This window comes from Cimex lectularius, unplaced genomic scaffold (assembly GCF_000648675.2).
Source record: "Cimex lectularius strain Harlan isolate CLEC.00 unplaced genomic scaffold, Clec_2.1 scaffold80, whole genome shotgun sequence".
In the NCBI taxonomy this organism is placed as follows: Eukaryota; Metazoa; Arthropoda; class Insecta; order Hemiptera; family Cimicidae; genus Cimex; species Cimex lectularius.
Window position 1 is genome coordinate 123,155 of NW_019392709.1, and position 22,683 is coordinate 145,837.

Consider the following 22,683-nt stretch of genomic DNA (forward strand, 5'->3'; position numbering starts at 1 on the left):
GTAATTGCTCAATCCTTTCCATTTTTTTTTCAAGTAGCATGTCCATAATTACATACATAGTTTATTTTATCGTATTATTAGTGTTTGGTCGTGCCAGATCATACTGGTCTAACTACACCAAACTCCTCAGGGGGTTCTAAATATTGCTGACACACGGTTTCAACATGCCGAGACCTTAGTAACACTCGAAACCATAAAATATTGTAAAATAATCCGTAGCATTTTTGTACAATTCTATTTTATCTCTCTTGTGTTTAAAAAGAAATGTTTATTTTGTTATTATTACTACACAGTCGGAAAATGAGTTTTTATTGATAAGTTTCATTCGAGATTCCCTATTTTTACGAGATGTTTAAATTTAAAATGATAGAAAATGGTCGTTCCACAATTCAGAAAGGAAAAATTGTGATAATTATGTGATGACGCTTTAAATTTCGATTAGGAAGACGCAAAGCTATCTGGTCGTCCTACCATTGTTGATGATGACCAAATGCACTTGTCACAAATAACCGAACTACATTAGACAGAGGCGCAGAGGCACTTAACGAATCTCATGCAAGTTTCAACGCATCTGAGAGCAGCTGTTCGTCGAAGAGAAAAAAGTTATAGGACCCTCCATCTGCGATTCTCTCCTAAAACGCAGTGTATACGGCTCATTCTTAAAAAGATTGATAACTGGGTATGAAAAATGAAATGAGTCCTTTACAAGTATGTTCAGAGAGGAAAATCGTGGTAAAACGCAGCGACCCACTGTTAACAACTCCAAAAGATTACATTCCAAGAAGGTGATACGTTTGTTGGGATCGGAAGAGAGTTTATGTGCTTCTTCCGTCCGACCAAAACGCAATTTTAGTGTATTCTATTTTTGGTTAGCTATTTGTCAAAACCAACCATCATTGGCTAATCACAATGGAATTATTTTACGACAAGATAAACCTCGCCCTCTTGTGTCTTTACAATGCGCCAGAAATCGTTGGAGCTTTGCTATATGAACTACTCCAATCCCCTGTTTTCATGACTTTGTCCAACCAAATTTTCCCCCAATTTAAAAAAAAATAATAAAAGTGGGACCGATACAACAATGTTCAGAGAGGAAAATCGTAGGGAAAACGCGACGACCCACTGTTAAGAACTACAAAATATTCTATCTCAAGAAGGTTATGCATTTGGTAGGATAGGAAGAGAGTATTTTATGGGTTTGTTCCGCCGGCTCTGCAATACTGAAAACTTGACTTCACGTATTATTAAACCTAACGTATTAAACAGCTGATGTCAGTTTCAACAATGGGATCGCCAGCCCCTAGGCTTTAATTAATATGTACAGATAAGTCTGGTTCCAGCGGGGCAGTGCCCCTGCTTATATAGAGAGAGCTTTACTCTGATTGGCTGCATATTCCATAAGTCGTTCATCTAGCGGTATCGTGGAAACAAACTAGTGGCCACTACAATGACCATCTGAAGATAGTAGCAATGATGGTAGAAATGTTGACTGTTCAGTATGCCTGCGTCGGGCAGATGTGCACTCCCTACCAAAAGGCGTCGGGTAGCATCGGGTAGCGTCGCATGGCGTTGACACGGCGCTAATCGCTATAAGTTAAAGGTCCCAGGTTCGAATCCAGTGGCCCTCAAGGTTCCAACCCGACATACAATTGGGCTTTTCAAAAACACCTAGGACTACTGATACGACCTCTTGCGAACCATCCTGATACTGATACTGATAACTTTTCTAACTGATAACCATACTGAAAACTTTTCTATGTGACAATGTTAAAATAAGTTTAAAATATAAGTTAAATGTTTAAAAATCGCACAGAGAAATTATTAAAAAATCGAGTCTTATAGAAATGTTGATTGCGTAAATGTGATACGACTGAGAAATCACTTCTTTCCGAGATGATAGTGGCTATATTTCATTTCCATAAATCCTCTTAAAGGAATTTAAAATAGTTTTTTTTGGGGGAGAAAAACATCGCTTCGGATCACGACTAATGTTATTAACGCTCGAACCGTCTTGATTCGTGTGTCCCCGCATTATGTAAATTCCCGTGCCTACTCCCAGCGATGGGGGTTCGGTTCATTCTAGCTTAACCCAAGGCGCGCTAAAAATGAACGCCAGTTGAAACTACGGCCATAAAATAGTTAAAAGTTTTAATTAATTCATCCGGCGTTTCGTAAGGAAGCATCATATGGTCGTATATCAATCTGTAATAATTCTTCAACGTGAATTAGGCCGTCGTGAACGGGCCCGGTCGAGGAAGAGGAAATAAGGCCAAATCTCTTATGGAAACATGAGTCACTTTTTTTGTGTTACTCGTTAATAGAATAAGAAATTAAGTTAATAAAATAATGAGATCTCACTCAGTGATGTCACTCGAAAGAGAGCTCGTCCATTAAAATGCCTCAAATTTGTTCCCAACTTATTCTTCCTACAATATTTTTTATTTTTTTTTATTGCTACTGAACCTAAAATACTAGAACAGAATTCTATATCGCCCTATTTAAAAAAAAAAAAAAACAGAAAAAAAAACAGTGGTGGACAAACAGAATAGTTCTACTATTCATATTTCATGACCGCTAAGCAGCTTAGCAGACTAAATCGGGAGAAAAGGGCTTCGCTCACGGCTTTCTCGAATGAGCGCATAAAAAAACAAAACATAAGAGAGTGAGAGAGAGAGAGAGAGAGAGAGAGAGAGAGAGAGAGAGAGAGAGAGAGAGAGAGAGAGNTATTTCATGACCGCTAAGCAGCTTAGCAGACTAAATCGGGAGAAAAGGGCTTCGCTCACGGCTTTCTCGAATGAGCGCATAAAAAAACAAAACATAAGAGACAGAGAGAGAGAGAGAGAGAGAGAGAGAGAGAGAGAGAGAGAGAGAGAGAGAGAGAGAGAGAAAATCTCCGACTTTACGCCTATTCTGTTTTCTCCAGTAATGTGCGCCTCCATTTTATTGTATCATCAATGTCATCCCAGCGAAGAATAAATCACATCGAAGTGTTATTCCTTTTAAAGTTAATCTCACGTGATACTTTAAGGATGGAAAGGTCAGTTGGGAGGACTTGATCACGTGGCAGGTGGGGAAAATCTTGAGAAGCCGTGGTCCGAAAGTTCCTCAGTACGACTTGATTGTCTGCCTTTCAAAGATCTGTTAAGTTTTAAAAAAAGCCGATTAAAACGCCCCCATTTAAAATTATCGACCTAAAGCTTAAAAAAATTCCATTTTCCTGAATAAATTTTATGAATGGATGATCGACAAGTTTGATAATAAATGAAAAGAAAAGAGGATTATCTGAATAACGCAAAATCTTGAGATTTCCTCAGGAGGCCTGCTGGGTGATCTGAAGACGGTCGGTTCTGATCATTTTGATCAGCCTTCCTCGCAGGATTAAGGTCCTACGCTGACCCAGCGAGAAAAGGCAGGCAAGTGACAGGTAACGAACGATCAGATTTCATCACCCATCAGATAACATGGAGAAATCTTCCGGATTAACGTCGGCAAAGTAAAAATTCCTGATTTTTGGGTACATCATGAGCTAATTGAGCGGCAATGGTTCACAAATGCCATTACGTGCGTTTCCACGCTTTTTTAGGCCAAAAAACCGAGCTTTTGATCGAAAGAATAATATCTCGCGACTTAAAATAAATTGTGTATGCCATTCGAGTCGACCAGGGCAGTGGTTAAATGACAACCAATGGCCAGGACATAAAATGCCAAAAACCAAAACCAAGAACACCGATCGTTCGGTAAATTGGTTGTTACCAAAGTTTGATTTGCCTATCCGCGCTGAATTTGAATCCGGCATTTCGCCATATTTAACCTTTAGAATAAATTCTTTTCAATTAATTAAGGTTTTGGTTGAGATAAATAAGTCAGTGTTTTAGTTTAGTGAAGATATACATCATTTCACTTATTAAATTCATTAGATTTTGTAGTCCGATTGTCCAAATAAATTCTTTTCAATTAATTAATCTTTAATTCAGGTATTGGTTGAGATAAAAAAGTCAGTGTCACGAGCGGGATTCGAACCCACGACCTTAGGCTAAATACGCCGCTGCTCTACCACTCGAGCTATCGTGCCTTCGATCCACTCGGGCACTAGCTTCCCATCTCAACCCCACCTTTTGAATATCCCCTCCTTTTTGCCATTTTTCAAATGTCGTGTAATCTATTTGATTCTCGGGGACAAATGAAATGGCCAATAGATCCGTTTCCTTGCTTCCTGGGTCGAAAATGGGTTTGTTAATTAAATTTCGCGGAAAGTCGAGGATAGAATGCCCAAATCAAATTTATACCGGAAACATCTATGGTTTGGGGTAATTTGGTTGTTACCGATCATTTTGTTCCGCTTATCCCCGGCATTATGTTCGTCTAGATAATGTAAACTCGTGATAATTCCTCTTGAGGTGATGAAAATGTAAGTTGGTTGTTTTTGGTAAGCACACCCAAAACTTGATCCGTCAGTAATGATTAGATCATCCTCATATGTATAAAATTAGTTAAAACTCACTTTTTTTTAAAAGAACGATGGCGTAAGAGTAAACCGAGCAATGAGAGGTATAACAAAAATAATCGTTAACGACCAAATTATAGTTTCATGACCTCAATGTCAAAATCAAATCTTATATTTGTTGGGGAAAAGAAAAAAAATCACATTTACTCACACATGACCCAATTCGTGTGCGATCGTAAATCCAGCGCTAAGTCCGATATCCCTTACTAAAGCGCAGCTTGAAGGTTCGCACATCGTGCCCAACTCGGCGAGGCCTAGCGTATCACATTTGTCTGGTTGATGAAGATGGTCTCGGCAAATGTTCTCTCTGAAACAACAGAATGGCGTTACATAAAGTTTAACTACAGTTCAGTCTAAAATTAAGATTTCACGACCTTGTTTCAAATAAACATTAATAACTCCTAAAATAAAAGGTTTTGGACAAATCTGTTGATAGCATAGAAAACTACGTTAAATTTATAATAAGGTGCGATCAATAATAAACTTGTAAACGCTGGTGAAATAAGAGTTTTAGTAGCCAGAGCTTTGAAAAATATTTTTTTTCATATGTGTGGTGATTAGTGACCGTTAATCGATAATTATTCAGAAATCGTGAGATGCGGTCTGGTGTGATGTAAGTTCCAGAAAAACACTTTCTTTATCGTGCCAACGTTTCCATCTTTATTGAGATCATCTTCAGGGCTCAAAGTGTTTGTCTTCTGTGTAATTGTGCCATTCTTGCGTGTCGTGTTGAGAGTGCCAGTCTGGCACTCTCGAATCCAAATTAAAAAACGTTTAATAAATTCATTCTGTATCTCCTTAAGTTTTTTATTTTTTATTATTATTAATTCCACTAGTTTTCGTGGTCCGCTTGACCAATTAATATCTTTCAATTAATTAAGGTTTTTAATTGAGATAAAAAAAGTGTCACGAGCGGGATTTGAAAAATGGCAAAAAGGAGGGAAAATTCAAAAGGTGTGGTTGAGATGGGAAGTTAGTGTCCGAGTGGATTGAGTCACGATAGCTCAAGTGGTAGAGTAGCGGCGTATCTAGCCGGTCCTGGGTTCGAATCCCGCTCGTGACACTAATTTTTTTTATCTCAACTAAAAACCTTAATTGAAAACTATTATTAATCTTTCCACGATACCAATCCTTCAACCTCGGCTTTCTCCTATCCTTCATCAATTTTTTCATATTAGAAAAAAGTAATTTAAAAAGCATTTACACCACTAAGAAGGATATAAAATGGATTACGTTTTCTCAAATTTTCTAGTCCCCAGGTTTGGAAATAGTAGTTCAGAATCATCATAATAAGTTTGTCAACTATGAAAAAAAATATTTTACAAAGTTCTGGCTACTAAAACTATTATTTCCCCAACGTTTACAAGTTTATTATTTATCACGTCTTATTATAAATTTATCGTAGTTTTCTATGGTATCAATGGATTTGTTCCAAGACTTTTTGTTTATGGGTTATCAATGTTTATTTAAAGCAGGGTCATGAAATCTTAAATAATCAGAAAAAACGGAATAACTCCGAAACTGTTGGGATTGGGACCATAGTTAATTAGGACTTTTTGTTTCAATTTTGAATGTAGAATTTACTGGCAAAATTTGTAGACCCGAGTAGCCGAACACTCTGTATATGTTCATGTCTATATGTGTCCATCCCTAAACATATTAAGGTCCTATTGCTAGATATGAACGATAACGATGGAACTATTTGTACAAATGACGATCCCTTCTTCTCTGCAAACGAAACAATTTTTCCAGTGGTTATTGGCCTCTCGGTCCAGCTTTTTCTTTTATGTACAAAAGCAATCAACGCTATAAGCGAGGCAGTACAAACAGTGATTAGCTGGTCAATAAAAACCCTTTCGCTCTTTTTATTTTTCCCCTCGTCTCGATCCACTTTTCTCTTACTTTTCAGTGACCCCTCTGGAAAACAAAATTTTACCCGTTTTTTACGAATTTACTTCAACACTAAGCCTACAACTTCAGCAGAAAACATCTACTGTTGTTTTAGTCGCCCAACCAGGAAAGAATCGAAAGTATAAAAGCTGACAACTTTGAAAGCAAACTATTGCCCTAGAAAGTTGAAAGTCATACGGAAACTTACGTAATAGGCCTTGCCTCGCTTTATTTCCGAACGCCTTATGAGTTAAGTGGTCATTAGTCATTAAAAGACTCCTTTAACGATTCCCCATTAAGGTTTTACGTCCGGAATAGAACAAAGAAACCTATTCAACATGTTTTATCGGGTGTATTTTAGACGTTATAGTTTTGTAAAAGCTAGACAAAGCTGTAAACCAAAAAAGCCTATAAATAATAAAACAAACCCCTACTTAAGATCTTATTATAGTATTCGTATATAAAACACAAAAAAATTTTCTTTGCACCTATTGATTACAACTAATAAAAAAATTCTTTCAACTTTGCGGTTAGTTTTTAAAAAGGAAGCCAACTAGGCCAGGAAGAACTGAAGGCGTCATGCGGGTCAGGTATCACCAAACGCCTTAAAGTTAATACACCCTTAACAAAGTTAATAGGGGGGGGGCAACCCTTCCACCCAAAAAAGACAGTTAATAGATGAAACCTCTTGCTAAGGGACAGTCACTACTTTTGACCTCTTTTGTGACGTCTCCAATAAAAAGAGAATTTTATCAACTTACAATACATAGTGGGCAGTTTATGTGTATGTACAGATAGTCCATGTGGATTGTAAATTTAGGTGTACGATGTACAAACATTTCACGATGTTTAAATTTTACTTTTAATTTAGCTAATATTTTACTAGGTTTCTTAAAATTTTTGTAAGAATCAAGCAATTTTTTAAGCCAAACTTTGGTGGGGTCGGAGGCAAGATTAAAAAAATTCAACCAATTTCTCATCTGAACAGTTGTTCTAGAATTTTAATTAAATAAGAAATAAATTGGGAATTCTCTTTAGGCATTTACAATGAAATAGAGTTAGGGAAGCTGCCCTGGCAGCCGGGGAGTAAACAATAACACATAAAATACACACCTCTCCCCCTACTCATCAGCGCCGAGGCCCCCACGGAAACTATTTAAACAAACATTTGTTCCACAACACCCGAAATTATTACCGACAGCTCTCCTTTACGTAAACAATCCGATCCGTGATAGAGACACGGTTATTTGTTGGTATTCCCTTCGGGTAAGTGTTGGGGGTCCGTAAAACTGACAGGAAGACTTGTTACCCTCATTGATTATTTTTTGAAGGATGAAAAAAAGACCTTTTGTTAAGCATTTTAATTAGCGTTTTTCGTTAATCGATGAATTCTTTCTTGTCTCCCAGGGTCAATTGGCAAGATTGCTCGAATAATTTTTAACCTAGTAATTTAAAAAAACAAAAAAAACATTGAAATCGGTGGTCCCACGTCCGTAGCCTAATTTTAGTAGTCTGGCCTTTCAAACTTAATATTGATTTTTTTAAAAAGATTTAGTGGTAGATTGTAAAATAGAAACGATAAATGTAGAAATAGAAATAAGAATAAATAGTTTTAGTTATATTAAAAAACAACAACCATTTAACGAAAAAAATCATATTAATTTTAATAAAATTTTTTATTAGGTTTCGTGGTTCGCTCGACCAAATAAACTCTTTTCAATTAATTAAGGTTTTGGTGGAAATAAAAAAAGTCAGTGTCACAAGCCGGATTCGAACCCACGTCCTTCGGCTAAATACGCCGCTGCTCTACCACTTGAGCTGTCGTGACCTTGATCCACTCGGACACTAACTTCCCATCTCAACCCCACCTTAGAATCCCCTCCTTTTTGCCATTTTTCAAATGTCGTGTAATTTATTTGATTCTCGGCGACAAATGAAATGGCCACGGAGAGCTTTAGTGAAGCTTCATTTTGCTTATTTCATTTTATTAGGTTTCGTGGTCCGCTTGACCAAATAAGTTCTTTTTAATTAATTGAAGTTTTGGTTGAGATTAAAAAAAAAAAACGATTGAAAAGATTGAAAAGTGGCAAAAAGGAGGGAAAATTCGAAAAGGTGAGGTTGAGATGGGAAGTTAGTGTCCGAGTGGATCCAAGTCACGATAGCTCAAGTGGTAGAGCAGCGGCGTATTTAGCCGAAGATTGTGGGTTCGAATCCCGCTTGTGACACTGACTTTTTTATCTCAACCTTAAGTACAAATTAATTAATTGAAAGATATTATTCGGTCAAGCGGACTTCGAAAACTAGGGAATTAATTTTAATGTAACACATGAACTTGCATATCCACACTAATTAAATAAAAGCTGAATAGTTTTGTAAGAAACTTTTTCCCACACTATTTCCAAAATAGAAACTGTAAGATATTAAGATATGTAGTAATTGAGTAGTAATTTTAATTTCCGTTTGTTTTTTAATGGGGTGGGCGTTGTCTTCACGTAACTTTTAACACGTGGAATCGCCCCGTGGTTCAGGGCCAAAGGGTCACCAGCGTGGGCTTTAACTAATGATCGTACTCTTTCAAAACTACCTATTGCGAAAATAAAGTTCCTGTTGTCCGTCCAGTCCGTTATTAATTTTTTTTCCAACCTGGACCGACCCGGTGGCGAAAAAGATCGGTGTGCTCCGACGGTTGGAGAAAAACAAAAACAAATGTGACTGACCCTATAGGACCAGCTAGAGGGTCTGTGACCTCCGGAGTAGTGGATTCCACTTCAGTTTTGACAAATGACATAGGACAGGCAGCCACGCAGTCACACTTGCCGACGGTTTGTCAACTATCACGTGCAATCATACACGGCGAAGCTTTTAAAAGGACAGATTGATTATAAAGCGCCTCTTAAGCCTATTAAGAAAAGAGAAGTTTGAATTTATTCTCTTCTGTCTTTTCTAGGATTAGCCTACGTTCCGAACTCGGTGAAAATATTATGGAGTTGAAACCAGGAATAATTCAGAATTGAATAAGCATAGATTCGTATTTTACTTAATTATTTAATTATGATAATAAATTTTCAGTATAATTAAGGTTTTGTTTGAGATTAAAAAGTCAGTGTCGCAAGCGGGATTCGAACCCATGACCTTCGGCTCAATACGCCGCTGCTCATTGAATTTATTCGGTCAAGAGGACCACCTTATAAATATGATAATAACATATAATTGTCACGTTCGTATTTTTTGTTGGATATAAACGTCCACAGTATATTAATTATTCTTAATTAAAATTTGACTAGTAATTTCCTTCTGATGTGCTTCACTTATCGGCATGCGACTTCGGCAGGGTCGATTTGGTATTCTAGGAGGATACAAGGCGTCATTAGTTAAATATGTGAGCGGTTGCATTTTTCGAAAATACAGCGACGCTTACACATTTTCCGATGAGAATGCAAAATCACTATTGAGCAAGGTTCATCTCCTCTTACATCCCAAGGTCGTCTTAGCAAATCTTACATGTTATTTGATAACTTTTCGCCGCAATTTTGTAAATATAAACCTCCCAAATATCGTTACACTTGAAATTATCATTGATTTGTACGGTAAGTAAAAATAAAAGAAAATTGCGGGCTTTCTGCATAGGACAGTTCGTTTTGTATCCTCACGTATTCAACCGTTGTCCCTAATCCCGGGGCTATGAATAATTTATCACGGTATATCAGCTTTCTGGTTTGACAGCGCAGGAAGCATCCGATTTGGTTCTTGAGCATGAGACCTCTTCCGCGAGGCCTAGCCGTTCTTGTCACTTCCATTTCTCTAACAGTCTTCTTAATTTATCTTTTAAGATGACTTTGCCACCCCGCCGTCGGGCGAAAGGTCGGATTCTTGACCTTTTAGAAATTCGTTTCGATATATTGGCCGCATAACACTGACAAGCCGGAAGAACAAGGAACGTAAACTTCTCCTTAAACAATTTCAAACTACAAGAACTAAAAGAGGTGGTCAACATGAGATGATTAGAAAATCATCTAAAATCATTTCGACACTAAAACAAATTTTTGCCTGAGTTTTTAAATTATCATATTAAAAAAAAATGTAAATCGGACCACGAAAACTAGTGGATTTAATAAGTTAAAACGAAGTATACCTTCACTAAAGCTCTCCGTGGCCATTTCATTTGTCGTAGAGAATCCAATCCGATTACACGACATTTCAAAAATGGCAAAAAGGAGGGAAAATTGAAAAGGTGAGGTTGAGATGGGAAGTTAGTGTCCGATTGGATCGAGGTCACGACAGATCAAGTGGTAGAGCAGCGGCGTATCTAGCCGAAGATCGTGGGTTCGAATCCCGCTCGTGCCATTGACTTTTTTATCTCGACTAAAAACTATAACCTTATAATTTTTCAGAAATAGCACAATAGCATAACTCTTTGCCGGAAGGAATAAGCGAGCGTGCAATTAGTATTTATATTATTCGCGTATACAAAAATTTACAGAACACAAGTTATTACTAGATTTGTCATAATTTTCTTATTATACTAGTTAGATAAGAAATACTACAACATCCGATATATTTGTGGTTAATATCTGGTTAATCAACTTAATCACATGGAAAAATGTGACAAAACCACCACAAATAAACGTTTTGAGAGGTTAAGAAAAGTGTATTCGGGGAAAATTTTACACAAAAATGTTAAACGCCATTCCAAAAAGTTAGTATTTTGGACTTAGCGAACTTTTCACTGCAAGCTCAGATACATAATTATTTAATAGGATAAATGAACATGGATAAATAAATAAAGGATAAATGAAAATCTGTACGAGTTTGATACGTACATAATACTTTTAAAATGTTTCCAAAATCTCTTCGTTTTTTAGAAAAAAATTGCAAGACCTTTTTTCCAAAATGTAACATCTCTGACCCAGAATTGATTTTTACGTTCGAAGACAAAAAGAGTTGTAAAAATAATTAATATTAATGATTTCAGATTGGTATAATTGAGTAAAATTAGCACATGGACAACGATCACATAACAAAATAGTGAAAGAAAGAGAAGAGAAAGAGAGTAAAATAGATAAAGACTAAACTGCGTTAAATAAGCAGAGGGCGAACAAAATATGAAATAACTATAGTAATAATTATAAAATGAGAGAGAGAGAGAGAGAGAGAGAGAGAGAGAGAGAGAGAGAGAGAGAGTGAGAGAGGTATCGATAGATAGATAAATGGAGATAGAGATGGATAGATAGAGAGATTGAGACTGAGCGTGACAGAGGGCGAAGGACGAAAACCAAAAACTATTTTACTATTATGTTGTGAATTGCAACTGTGGTCATGACGACATAAAATCTCATCGGAAATATCTAAGAGAATTTATTTTAAAAACATCTGTACAGAACGATCCGATCGGAGCTTACAAAAAAGTCGCACAATATACAATAGCAAACGTTTCATCCGGGTGTGATGTTTATAAATGTTTTTACTCGTTCATTAAGCGTCCCATCAGTCCTATGTGTGAACAAAAGTTCAAACTCGAGTTTAATTATCTAAGAAAAATTTCACAAAACAAATCTGGCAATTGTGGAATTGTGGTAGATTTTCAAGTCTGTGTTACATCGTAATGATTGTACACTTGATCTTGTTATATGTTGCATATACATTTGAACTAATCATCCCTGAATAAAATGTGGCTGATAATACATTAAGAATCAAAGAGACGACGAAATTTGTTCAGATTTTAGAACCTTTTGGTAAATAGATTTCATATATCCATATGAGAAATATTTATTATTCGGCCATTTTCACCTCTGTACGTAATTCATGAAATAATAATGCTGTCCGATTTGAATTTGTCTTTTGTGATATTAATTTTAGAAGGAGGGATAACGGATTCAACTCACAATTACTCAGTGACTGACTCGTGATCATATCGTATACAACTTCGAAAGGCATTAAATCAAATGATTTGATTGATGACAACCGTCACGTCGAGTTCGATGTGAGAAATGGTTTTAAATTCTGGTCAAATCACTTAGCACGATAGCAGGCTCGAATTATTGAGAGCGAGACAATACAGATAATCAACACCGTCAATATTTCGTTTTAAATTTAAAATCAAATTGACGATCTCTGTTATAGGAAGTGATTTCGGGAATATTTTTAGTGAGTGGCGACGTTCTCAGTTCGGGCGACGATTATACGTCGAGTGGAGGTCGTGTGATACAAACTCTTCAGGATAACTATATTCTGTTTTTAGGGGCTAGAATCGCCTTCTAATCTACAACTTACTATCCATCACGATTCTTTTTGGATTTAGACCTTGACCTGACACGTTTCGGATTATATATCGATCTTATTTTGGAAGTTGCTTCGCCCAACAAATCAGTCCAAGTTATTTTGACACAATGCTATTGCGTAGGAACGATTTTTCCACGCATTAAATAAAATCCTTTTCTAGGAGCAACTGATATATATAGAGAAAATGAAAATGATGTTCACAAACGAGTACAATAAATTTTCGATGCTTTTCATAAAACCCACTTAATCAATAGCATAACACGAGAAATACAAATAGAAGCTCCCTGTTCGGGGCATCATAAATCATCACAGGTTTGTCGATGCCATGTTAATGGTTTGTAGGGAGCGGGGCGATACGTGTATAAAGAATGGAAAGCCTGGATCTTAAATCTCAGAAGAAAGGACAAAAGAAAAACAAATTGCGACATTGTACGAGCCCATGGTAGTATCTTACTTCTCCGACCCTTGTATTTCATAAGATTAGGGCCGTTCCATACATAAATATTTAAAATTAATATTTTCCTCGTATGGACCCTGTTACTGTTGAGACGAGCTGGACATGCTACATTAAATAATGTTATAAACGTGGTTGAACCACACCAGGATGTTTCGATTACGGGCAATGAAAATCTCGAGCCAGTAAACAACTGAGACTGTATGCTAGAAACACTTTTTCAGTAGGACAGTTCTGTAACGGAACACTACGCCAAAAGAAAAATGCTCGAAGTCATCTCTAAGAAGATAGCCATAGTCAGGCAGCACTTAGAGCTTTAACCTCATGAGATATGAAGTCAAAACGTGTCTGCAGAAGCATAAAATCCTTGGCATGCCATGACCTTTACCTTGGAACAGGCAGACACACTGACCGAGAGCCATGAATAAAAATTATGGGCCCAAATCATGTAGTTTATAAATTTGCCACAAAAACTTGTGGATCAACACTCCCATGTCTACACTAATCCTTACATTTAGTAATAAAGTGCTGGTTTGTACATTGTCAGCATTATGAACGAGTGAAAATAACAAAACACAGGCAATGAAAAAAATAAAAAAATTTATAGACCGTTGGGTTCAGGTTTATTGTATTTTTTGATAAAAAATTAATACGGGCTAAAATATTAATCGTACATTAAGAGTGTTAGTGTTTTTCCATCGAGATTTGCCTAGTTCCCAGGAGATCGATCAGTTACAATCAATCACGTCAAGCAAACTAACGTCAAGCCGTTGTAAATGTTAAAGGCCATTATAAACTTTCTTCGTTGTCGAATTTCTTCACGGGGCCGAAATCCAGGGTGATTAATGTTAGAATACTAGCGAAACTCCCATAGGGCCAGTGTACACTATGTCTATGATTACAAGTTATTCCTTCAAACCACATACATTACTGAAATAATTTCTCCTTTGATGATAAGCATCTCCGTCGTTCGAAAGCCAACTGGGCAGTTGAGGGATAAAGGAACAATCGCCTAGATGAACAACACATTCTGTCATTAACTCCAAGGTCCATTCCGACTTAAGGAAACGAAAATTTGATATTTTGAAAGGATACGCATTAAACCAAATAATCGATCTTTCAGTCCGCCATAAAAAAAATTATTCGTTCATATAAACAAAATAGAAGTGAATGTTAAAATAACATATTAGCAAATTAGAAAATAGTTTTAAGCCACTTGAAAATTTTTATGTCCATGTCGTTATTTTTGTTTTATACAACTTAAATCTATTAGACAACTTTATCCCATAAAATAATTCAAGAAAGTCCAAATGCAAAACTGTACACTTTAACCATGGCGCAAAATGCCTTTATGGCTTAATAACATAATTCGCGAGTCAGGAAATCTTTTCTTTACTGTTCCATTCGCATGTATATATATCAGATTATTACAGTTCTGAAACCATTATAGACCGGTAATTTCACTCGCGTGCAAATTTAATTCAATGCTTAGACAATTTATGCGCATGTTATAAACAAGGTGGTCATGGTTCGAAACACGATCTTGCGCCTTTGAGACTACTGCTTTTTGTAATTGGTTACGCTCAACATGGAAAATACTGCAATGTCAATAATTTAGAAGAGAGGTTTCCTTTACCTACTCAAAATCCACTTGTTGCTTTTGCATTCATTTCCCTACGTCGTCTTTTAGAATGGCTATGTCCGCATGTCTCATATATGTTCCGATGTTACGGCTATTTCATGGCATAGTCGGCAGGTTTCACAGTTTGTCCCTTTTTATAAGGTCGTAATTAAATGCCTTTCTGTTTTTAAAATTTTCCAAAGCGTTTGAGTCTCCAGACAAGCTTTGAATTAAAATCTTTTCAATTAATTAAGGTTTTTTGGTTGAGATAAAAAAGTCAGTGTCACAAGCGGGATTCGAACCTCGATCCACTCGGACACTAACTTCCCATCTCAACCCCACCTTTTGACTTTTCCCTCCTTTTTGCCATTTTTCAAATGGCGTGCAATCTATTTGGTTCTCGGCGACAAATGAAATGGCCACGGAGAGCTTTAGTGAAGTATACTTCATTTTGCTCATTACGTTTATTAACTTTCGTGGTCCGCTTGACCAAATAAATTCTTTTCAATTAATTAAGGTTTTTTTGGTTGAGATAAACTTGAGATATACTCTTTAATCTCAACCAAAAAACCTTAATTAATTGGAAAGAATTTATTTGGACAAGTGGACCTCGAAACCTAATAAATTTGAGTTAAAAGTAGAGGAGTCTAAAGCCTTCAGTCCTACTTGGCTGTCTGAGAATCCACAATCCTTTTTCACCTTTTGCGCCTTTTTGACTATTTCTTATGCAGACTTCTCTTACAACGCCGTATTGTCAGACATTAGATGAACCAATATTTGGTAATTTCTATCATAATCAGTTTGTTTATTTCAGCTTTTAGCGTGCTAATTTCAGATTTTTTCCAAAAGGTATAGACTTCTGTTTTTACTAGTTTGTCCTGTTAGTTGCCCTCATACCTTTCGTCTCCTGACAACCTCAACAATCCAATTTTGTTTTCCCAGAAGCAGGAAATACGTTGGACATTCCCAGACCAGCTTTGAATGAAAGGTGGAGTCTAAAGCGTTCAGTGCTGATTGGCAAGGCAGAATATTATATATATCTGTGCATGAATTTCAGCCTGGGGAACTGATAATGGCGAACCTAGAGGTTCTGCTAGGTACAAATTTGGGCCTTTAACCCCGGCCCTAATAATTTTCCATTATGGATTCATTTATGTATCACGGACTTCTCGGCTAATATAAAGTTCTTTATTTGACCGAACATCTCTTGTTTACAATTTATCTGGTAGAGTTTGTTAACGGCTTTATTTCGTTTTGTACAAAGAGCTGTTTTCACTTTCATGTACCATTTTCTGGTTGGATATATGAACGGTGGCAATTCCAGAGCTAGTTGGGCAACTATGTACTGTGATGCTAAGACATACCAATATTTGTAATTTAATGTGTTCTTTTCCAGAGTTTTTAGCCACCACATTGTTCTATTTACTGCTAAGTATCTTTATCAATAGTAGGAATATTCACGATCTTTGTGTTAACCCTGTTAAGTCTGTTAGGTCTTGTTAGATCGAGAAGATTGATGACGTAGACTTGTAAGAATCGGCTAGGTAACACTGCTCGATCTAACAGGCCAGAGCTAAGGTTAGATGTTAGGTCGAAAATGTAGTCACATTGCCATCCGTTAGGGCTTAGGTAACCAACATGGCCGCCGTGAATTTAACAGCTGTTCTTTGTTTTTCAAACAAAATTTTTTTGTTAATTTCTGACCTGTCCTTCTCATTCATAATAAATACAATCCCTATCCTATAAAGTTGTAGGCTGTTAGACATTAGGATACAAGTTAAGTATGTCGGCAAGAACTAAAGCGTGTCATTTGTTAGTACTTTTCGAGTGCATATGTAGCATTTTGAATGAAAGAGTTGATTAATTTTCCTTTCTTATTAACTTCTGGCATCTTACAATTTAACACAAAAGGAAGCCAAAACAAACAAGCTTTGAAGGACTGTTATAGCTTTATTTTTGGTTTTACCAATCGCCACACGCAGCATTGCGGCAAAATTACGTTTAACATGCTAAGAAAAGAAGGGGGCGTTCACGATCTTATTGGACATTTCTCTATTCGAGTTAACACGAGTTAATACCTAATACATCGTGAATACCCTTTCTTTTTTAAAATAAATTTTGACAGGGTATAAAGGGAAAGTGATACATTATTCGTTACATTTTATTCGAACTAGGGAATTGCGCATTTTGAAGTAAAGAATCATAAGTATCATAACCCTTTCTGAAAAAACAATGGCGGCTAAACAAACATTATGTACAACACGATTATTCCTCTTTTATACTGATGAGAGGTTTCTTGTACACATCAACAATAATTAAACACAACCAACCAAGCAAGATCTCCATAAATTTCAAACCTGTAAATGTTTGAAGAATTGTCAAAGTTTCTCTAAAAAAAATTCGATTGGAGAAATACTTAACCCTATACATTAGGCGGAATTCTAGTTTTCGCCCTGTTATCATGTTTTCATCACTTCGCAGACAACACGGAAAAATATCACAAAAATTCAGAGATGGGAATTTTTAAATAATTTTTCTTATGTAATGCTATTTTATATCAATTATTGACCGCGATGTAGAATTATTTTGTTTAATTATCCAGCATTTGAAAACTTACTATACATATGCATTGACGTATTTTCAGCGTTTATTATTGTCATGATAAACATTGAAGAAATTTTTGTCAGAAAGCCTGTCTTAAATTGCTTACTTTAACAAGGAATGTTACGTTAAAATTTTTTATATTGTACAGAAAGCCCATTTCAATAAATATTTCTGGAATATTTCAGGGGCGTCGGTGGCCGAAACTGTTTAGGCGTTGACACGGCGCCCTTCACTGTAATGTAAAGGTCCCGGGTTCGAATTCAGAGGCAGAATTCGCTTCCGACTTACTTACAAATGGACTTTTTTTTAAAAAAACACCGGCACCCCGAAGGTTGATATAACCTCTGCTGTTGCGAACCCTCGTAAAAAAATTAATTTTCAATTTTTTACTCAATAATTATTTTCAATTCATCCATTTCGTCATGAGATGAGTTATTGACGATATAATCACTAAGCATGAATGAATTTTTTAAACCGTTTAACATGCTAAGAATCTTATGGACATTTGTCTATTCAAGTTAACACGAGTTAACATCTTACAAACATCGTGAATACCACTAATATTTTTGATTAATTTGTAGCTTTATTTCAATAGTAAGAACAAGTAGATTTCCATAATGAACGTTGATCTGTCTTCTTAAAACTTTTCATTTATGTTTGTGACGTTGTATTTTATGTATTTTGTTGACAATAAAGGCTTATTAATAGTACAAATATTTATATTCAACGTTTTTTTATTATCCTGTTAAAGAAAAATATGTAGTTAAAATAATTAAATTTCTTACCTCGTCAAAAGGAGAGCAGAATCGTGGTGCCTAGCTGAGTTGTCATCGGGGGAGTTGTGATTACTCTGCCATTCGCAGAAATTCCTGAGCATAGTCGACGCCGAGATGCCGTTTTCGTGGGGTAGCCTCTTTGAAAAGTCCATTTCTTTGAGGTTGACAAGTTTGACAACCGCTATCGACACGTGATTCCCGATGCTGGCATCTTTGAATATCATCGCAGCCTGAGAAGAAGAAATGAAAATTCATTACAAATTGACGACAATAAATCGAAATTATCGTCGATCAGAAACAAAATTTAACTAAGATTCGATTTATTATGAAATATACTTACAATAGACATTAAATTTAAGATATAAGATTCAACCGCTGATCCGTGGTAATTAACCATCTCCCTGTCTGCAACCACCATGAGCTCAACATAATATTCTTTGGACAAGGAACGTTTTCTCCTCGAAAATCCTCCATTCGAAGCACCTAAAATTTTTATAATGAGTAAAGACAGTTCTATTTTGGTTAAAACTACTCTAAATTTGTAGAATTTTAGTTTTTTAAACACACAGTTGTTCTTTTAAAAACTTGAATCAATCTCGAAATTTTTTCTTCAGATACACAGGAACTTGATTGTTTCTGATCATTTTGGTATAATTATCCTCCATTTTATGGTCTGTCAGACGCTTGAGAATTGAAGGAAGTGGGAAAAAAGAATATAAATCAACCAATGAAGACTGCTTCAAGTTAAATCGCTTCTAAATAACCAAAATAATCGGAAACTAAGCCATAAACAATTTTTTTACTTGTTTAAAGCTGCTTTAGGACGCTTATTATGGAAAACTATTTCACTATCGAATTGGTCAAATTGACTTTAGTAAGTCTTTTTTTCTTAATAGTTAAAGACTATGGATTATACTGTTATTTAAATGCTTTATGAAATGTTGCGGTTTAAATTAGAAGGTAGTTTTTGCGCTGTATTTGGGCATGGGATTTTTTTTTTCGTTTCGGCCATGAGAAGTCAAATCTAGCATAATGACGTTTCGAAATCTTGTTCTACTCTTCCAAAAACGGTTTAGAAAAGTGATAAACGACTCTGTATTTGAACGGATAAGTCTTTGAGGGGGAAAATCCCACGTGTGTTGGAATTCGAAACGGGGCACGTGGAAAGGCCCTAAGCCCCCTGTGCTTCATCTGAGGTCATCTCTAATATACGTCGTCACGAACCTTCTTATTTATCGGGTTCCGGACGTCCCAACTATCTCATTGATTAATCGATGCCCGGTTTAAGGCATACATCGATTATTGATTTCGGACGAGCGCGGACTGGCTAACGACCGGTTCACTTCCTCGTTCTTTACTCCGAGGACTTATGGGATCTTTGAGTCGGAACATCCGATGCGTAACTGTAATTAGACGCTGCCTGGCTTCGTGCGAGGTTAAGTCCGAAGCACAGGTTAATCGATATCTTCAACTTGAGCGCATAACTTTCAAACGACAGTTAATCCGTCTCTAGATTTACTTGAACTGTTATTTATTGCCGCGATCATTTCATTACGAAACTTTGACTTTTACACGCGTCTGAATCATCATGAATTATTGGCAGCTCCGTGCATTAAAATATTTTTTTTTATCTTCAAATAATTTTTTAGTGCTTTTTTTAAATAGTTTGGCCAAACAATTAAGCACTAGCCAATCCCTTTCTACGTAAACAATAAGTGAAAATAAAATAGACAACAAAACGTATATACGAAGTACATTGCACTCATTTGTAAAACAAGTCGAGACAATTAGGCAGCAAGTTCTCTAACCCTTTGACGTGAATTGGATTAACCAGACGTTTTAATTGCTCATTGACATCTGTTAGCAGGTGCCACACTGTGGAAAAAGGTTCTGCTAAACTAAAACTACTAAACTTACTCATCTTCCAGCTGCTCCAGCTGGGTCGATTAATGTTGAACTCAATAAAAAAACATGAAAATTTCTTGTTTCCATTTTCGGTAAGCGATATTAAATTTCTAACAAGATATTTTTCTAATGAAGTCAATTGCCAAACTATATTTTTTTAGAATATTTCTTTCCCCAGGGAAACTGGTGATATAGTCACATTTTCCTTCACTGCATTTTCAAAAAAGAGGGAAAATTCAAAAGGTGGGGTTGAGATGGGAGGTTAGTGTCCGAGTAGATCGAAGCCATGATAACTCAAGTGGTGGAGCAGCGGCGTATTTAGCCGAAGTTAGTGGGTTCGAATCCCACTTGTGACAATGACTTTTTTATCCCAACCAAAACCTTTTTTTTCTATATTCTATGTTACGTATCATGTTCTATGCATAATAATCAATGACAGACAATGTTATCGTATTGTTATCGCGTATTCGTTTTAGGGGGGATAAAATGGCCAGAGACGACGACGGGAATTGAACCCACGACCGCGGGGTCTACGAGCCGAGAGTCTGTCACGCTAACCACTCGGCAACCGCGGCCCCCAACCAAAACCTTAATTAATTGAAAATAATTTATTTGGTCAAGCGGACCACGAAACCTAATAAATGTAATTAACTATACATTTTATACAGGAGACATAAAGCATAAGAATGCTATTTAGTAATAATAATAATAAATAATAATAATAATAATGAAATTAGTTTTAAGTGAAAACGCTTAGAAAGAGTAGAAAAGATTCAGTTCTTGTCATCAGTCTGTTTTTCCCTTGTCAAATCTTATTATCCATGTACGTTAAGACATTTTTACACAAATGACCAACACTTGTGATTTTCTAGTCGCTCCTTTTAGAACCGAATAAAGTAGAGCTTTTCCAAAAAAGGCAACCACCTACGCGTCATGCTTTCGAGCGAGACGTTGCGGCTTTTGAACTTGAAAGTTTAAAGACCTTTCTGGCTCTGGAACTAAACTAATTAATGATTATGTGGTGCCTAGTGGAAGCTGGGACAATTGAATCAGTCTGGAGATCACTGACTCATCATTGATTTAAAAATCGATCCGGAGATGAAACAAACGTTGCGTTTATTTTCCTACAACTCAGACAATGCTAATTGGGGCCCTTTCATGAAAAATCATTAATTTTTGCTTGTTTTATTATTAAACAATTTTTTCAGTACTTGTTAAATAAGGTTGTTTTATAAAAACTATGTCCGCTACATGGTTCAACTATGTTAAAACGTTGGTATACATTATGATGAAATAATAATTTTTCTTTTTGGAAATAAAAAATACATTAATTTAAAGGTGAACGATATTATTAAAATTAATTAAGGTTTTTAGTTGAAATAAAAAAAGTCAATGTCACGAGCGGGATTCGAACCCATGACCTTGAAGTCACGATGGCTCAGGTGGTAGTGTAGCGGCGTATCTAGCCGAAGGTCGTGGGTTCGAATCCCGCTCGTGACATTGACTTGTTTATCTCAACTAAAAACCTTAATTAATTGGTCAACCGGACCACGAAAACCAATGAATTGGATATTATTAAAATCTAAATTTCTACTAGTCCTTTCTAGTAAAATAATTACCAGGGCTACAAGGGAGTTGTTTTTTTCCTTCGTTTTCGGGCAATAACCATTTCCATTTATATTGTTTTATTAGTAGTTTCACGTTCGATTTACATACTAAAAACCGTTTTGTCCAGCATTTAGAAAGTGATATTTGTCCGACAATTGAACACAGCATCCAAAAAACCTGTTTACATACGATTAGCGTGTAAGATTCATGCCTGAATTTACACACACGAAGAACAGGGCGTACGTCCCAGTGTGATGTTTCATTTCGAATTTTGAAACAGTAGGTTTTATCATGAATTATTCAAAACTCGAGAGGATTTCAATAGTTCCCAATTAGTGAAAAAACCGATTGTTCCTTTACGACTCATTCCCATGTTCTAATGGAATATTAATTATATAACAAACCGAAAGTGTTCTTCGAAAATCTTAAAGGCATCGTTGAAGGTCGATGAATTTAAATTACTATTAAAAAGTAATTGTTTTCACTGCATTAAAATTCTTCAACTTAAAAAAATAAGCGTACTAAATCAAATTTGATATTAATAGACATCTTTAGATCAGCCAAGATAAGATCTGGTTACTATAATCTATCTATGAAGTAACGCAATGAAAAATAAAGCCTAATTAGTATGGACATGGAATTAATATAGGGAGAATAAATGTTTTGCTACACAGGGTGTCAAATTACTAGCGTCCTGTCTGGTTTTACTATTCTACTGACTACCTTTCGTTAGATAATGATACAATTTCACGTGTATGTGTGTGTGTTTAAAGGAGAAAGTGCTCAATGGTATTCACCTGTACTTTGGCTTTAATCACTCTCACTTATGAGGTCGCGAGGCCAATACTACTTCTAACCTCGAAGAAGAACGATGCGGGGTAAAAGGTTACTGACAGCTATGTTCTGTCCCTTCAAGGACCTATTGGTTATTAAGATTGCAAAGAATTGAAAATTTGGATACATAGAAAGATGCAACGGCTGTGGTTCGGTAGATTTTGGATGGTTAAACTCCACGTTCGATGCCGTATGCCCAAATGGGTGA

The 22,683-nt window shown here is 36.1% G+C and overlaps 1 protein-coding gene across 3 annotated transcripts in view; it reads right to left on the minus strand.

The window, feature by feature from the left end:
• LOC106662054 (A disintegrin and metalloproteinase with thrombospondin motifs 9) overlaps positions 1-22,683 on the minus strand; it is a 221,703-nt gene that overhangs the window by 20,903 nt on the left and 178,117 nt on the right. For all 3 annotated transcript variants that reach the window (XM_014385869.2, XM_014385876.2, XM_014385861.2), the window contains exons 6-8: positions 18,469-18,611; positions 18,138-18,358; positions 4,656-4,811 (exon numbers count right to left, since the gene is read on the minus strand). In XM_014385869.2, coding sequence (XP_014241355.1) covers positions 4,656-4,811; positions 18,138-18,358; positions 18,469-18,611 — 520 coding nt within the window. The remainder of the gene's footprint in view (positions 1-4,655; positions 4,812-18,137; positions 18,359-18,468; positions 18,612-22,683) is intronic.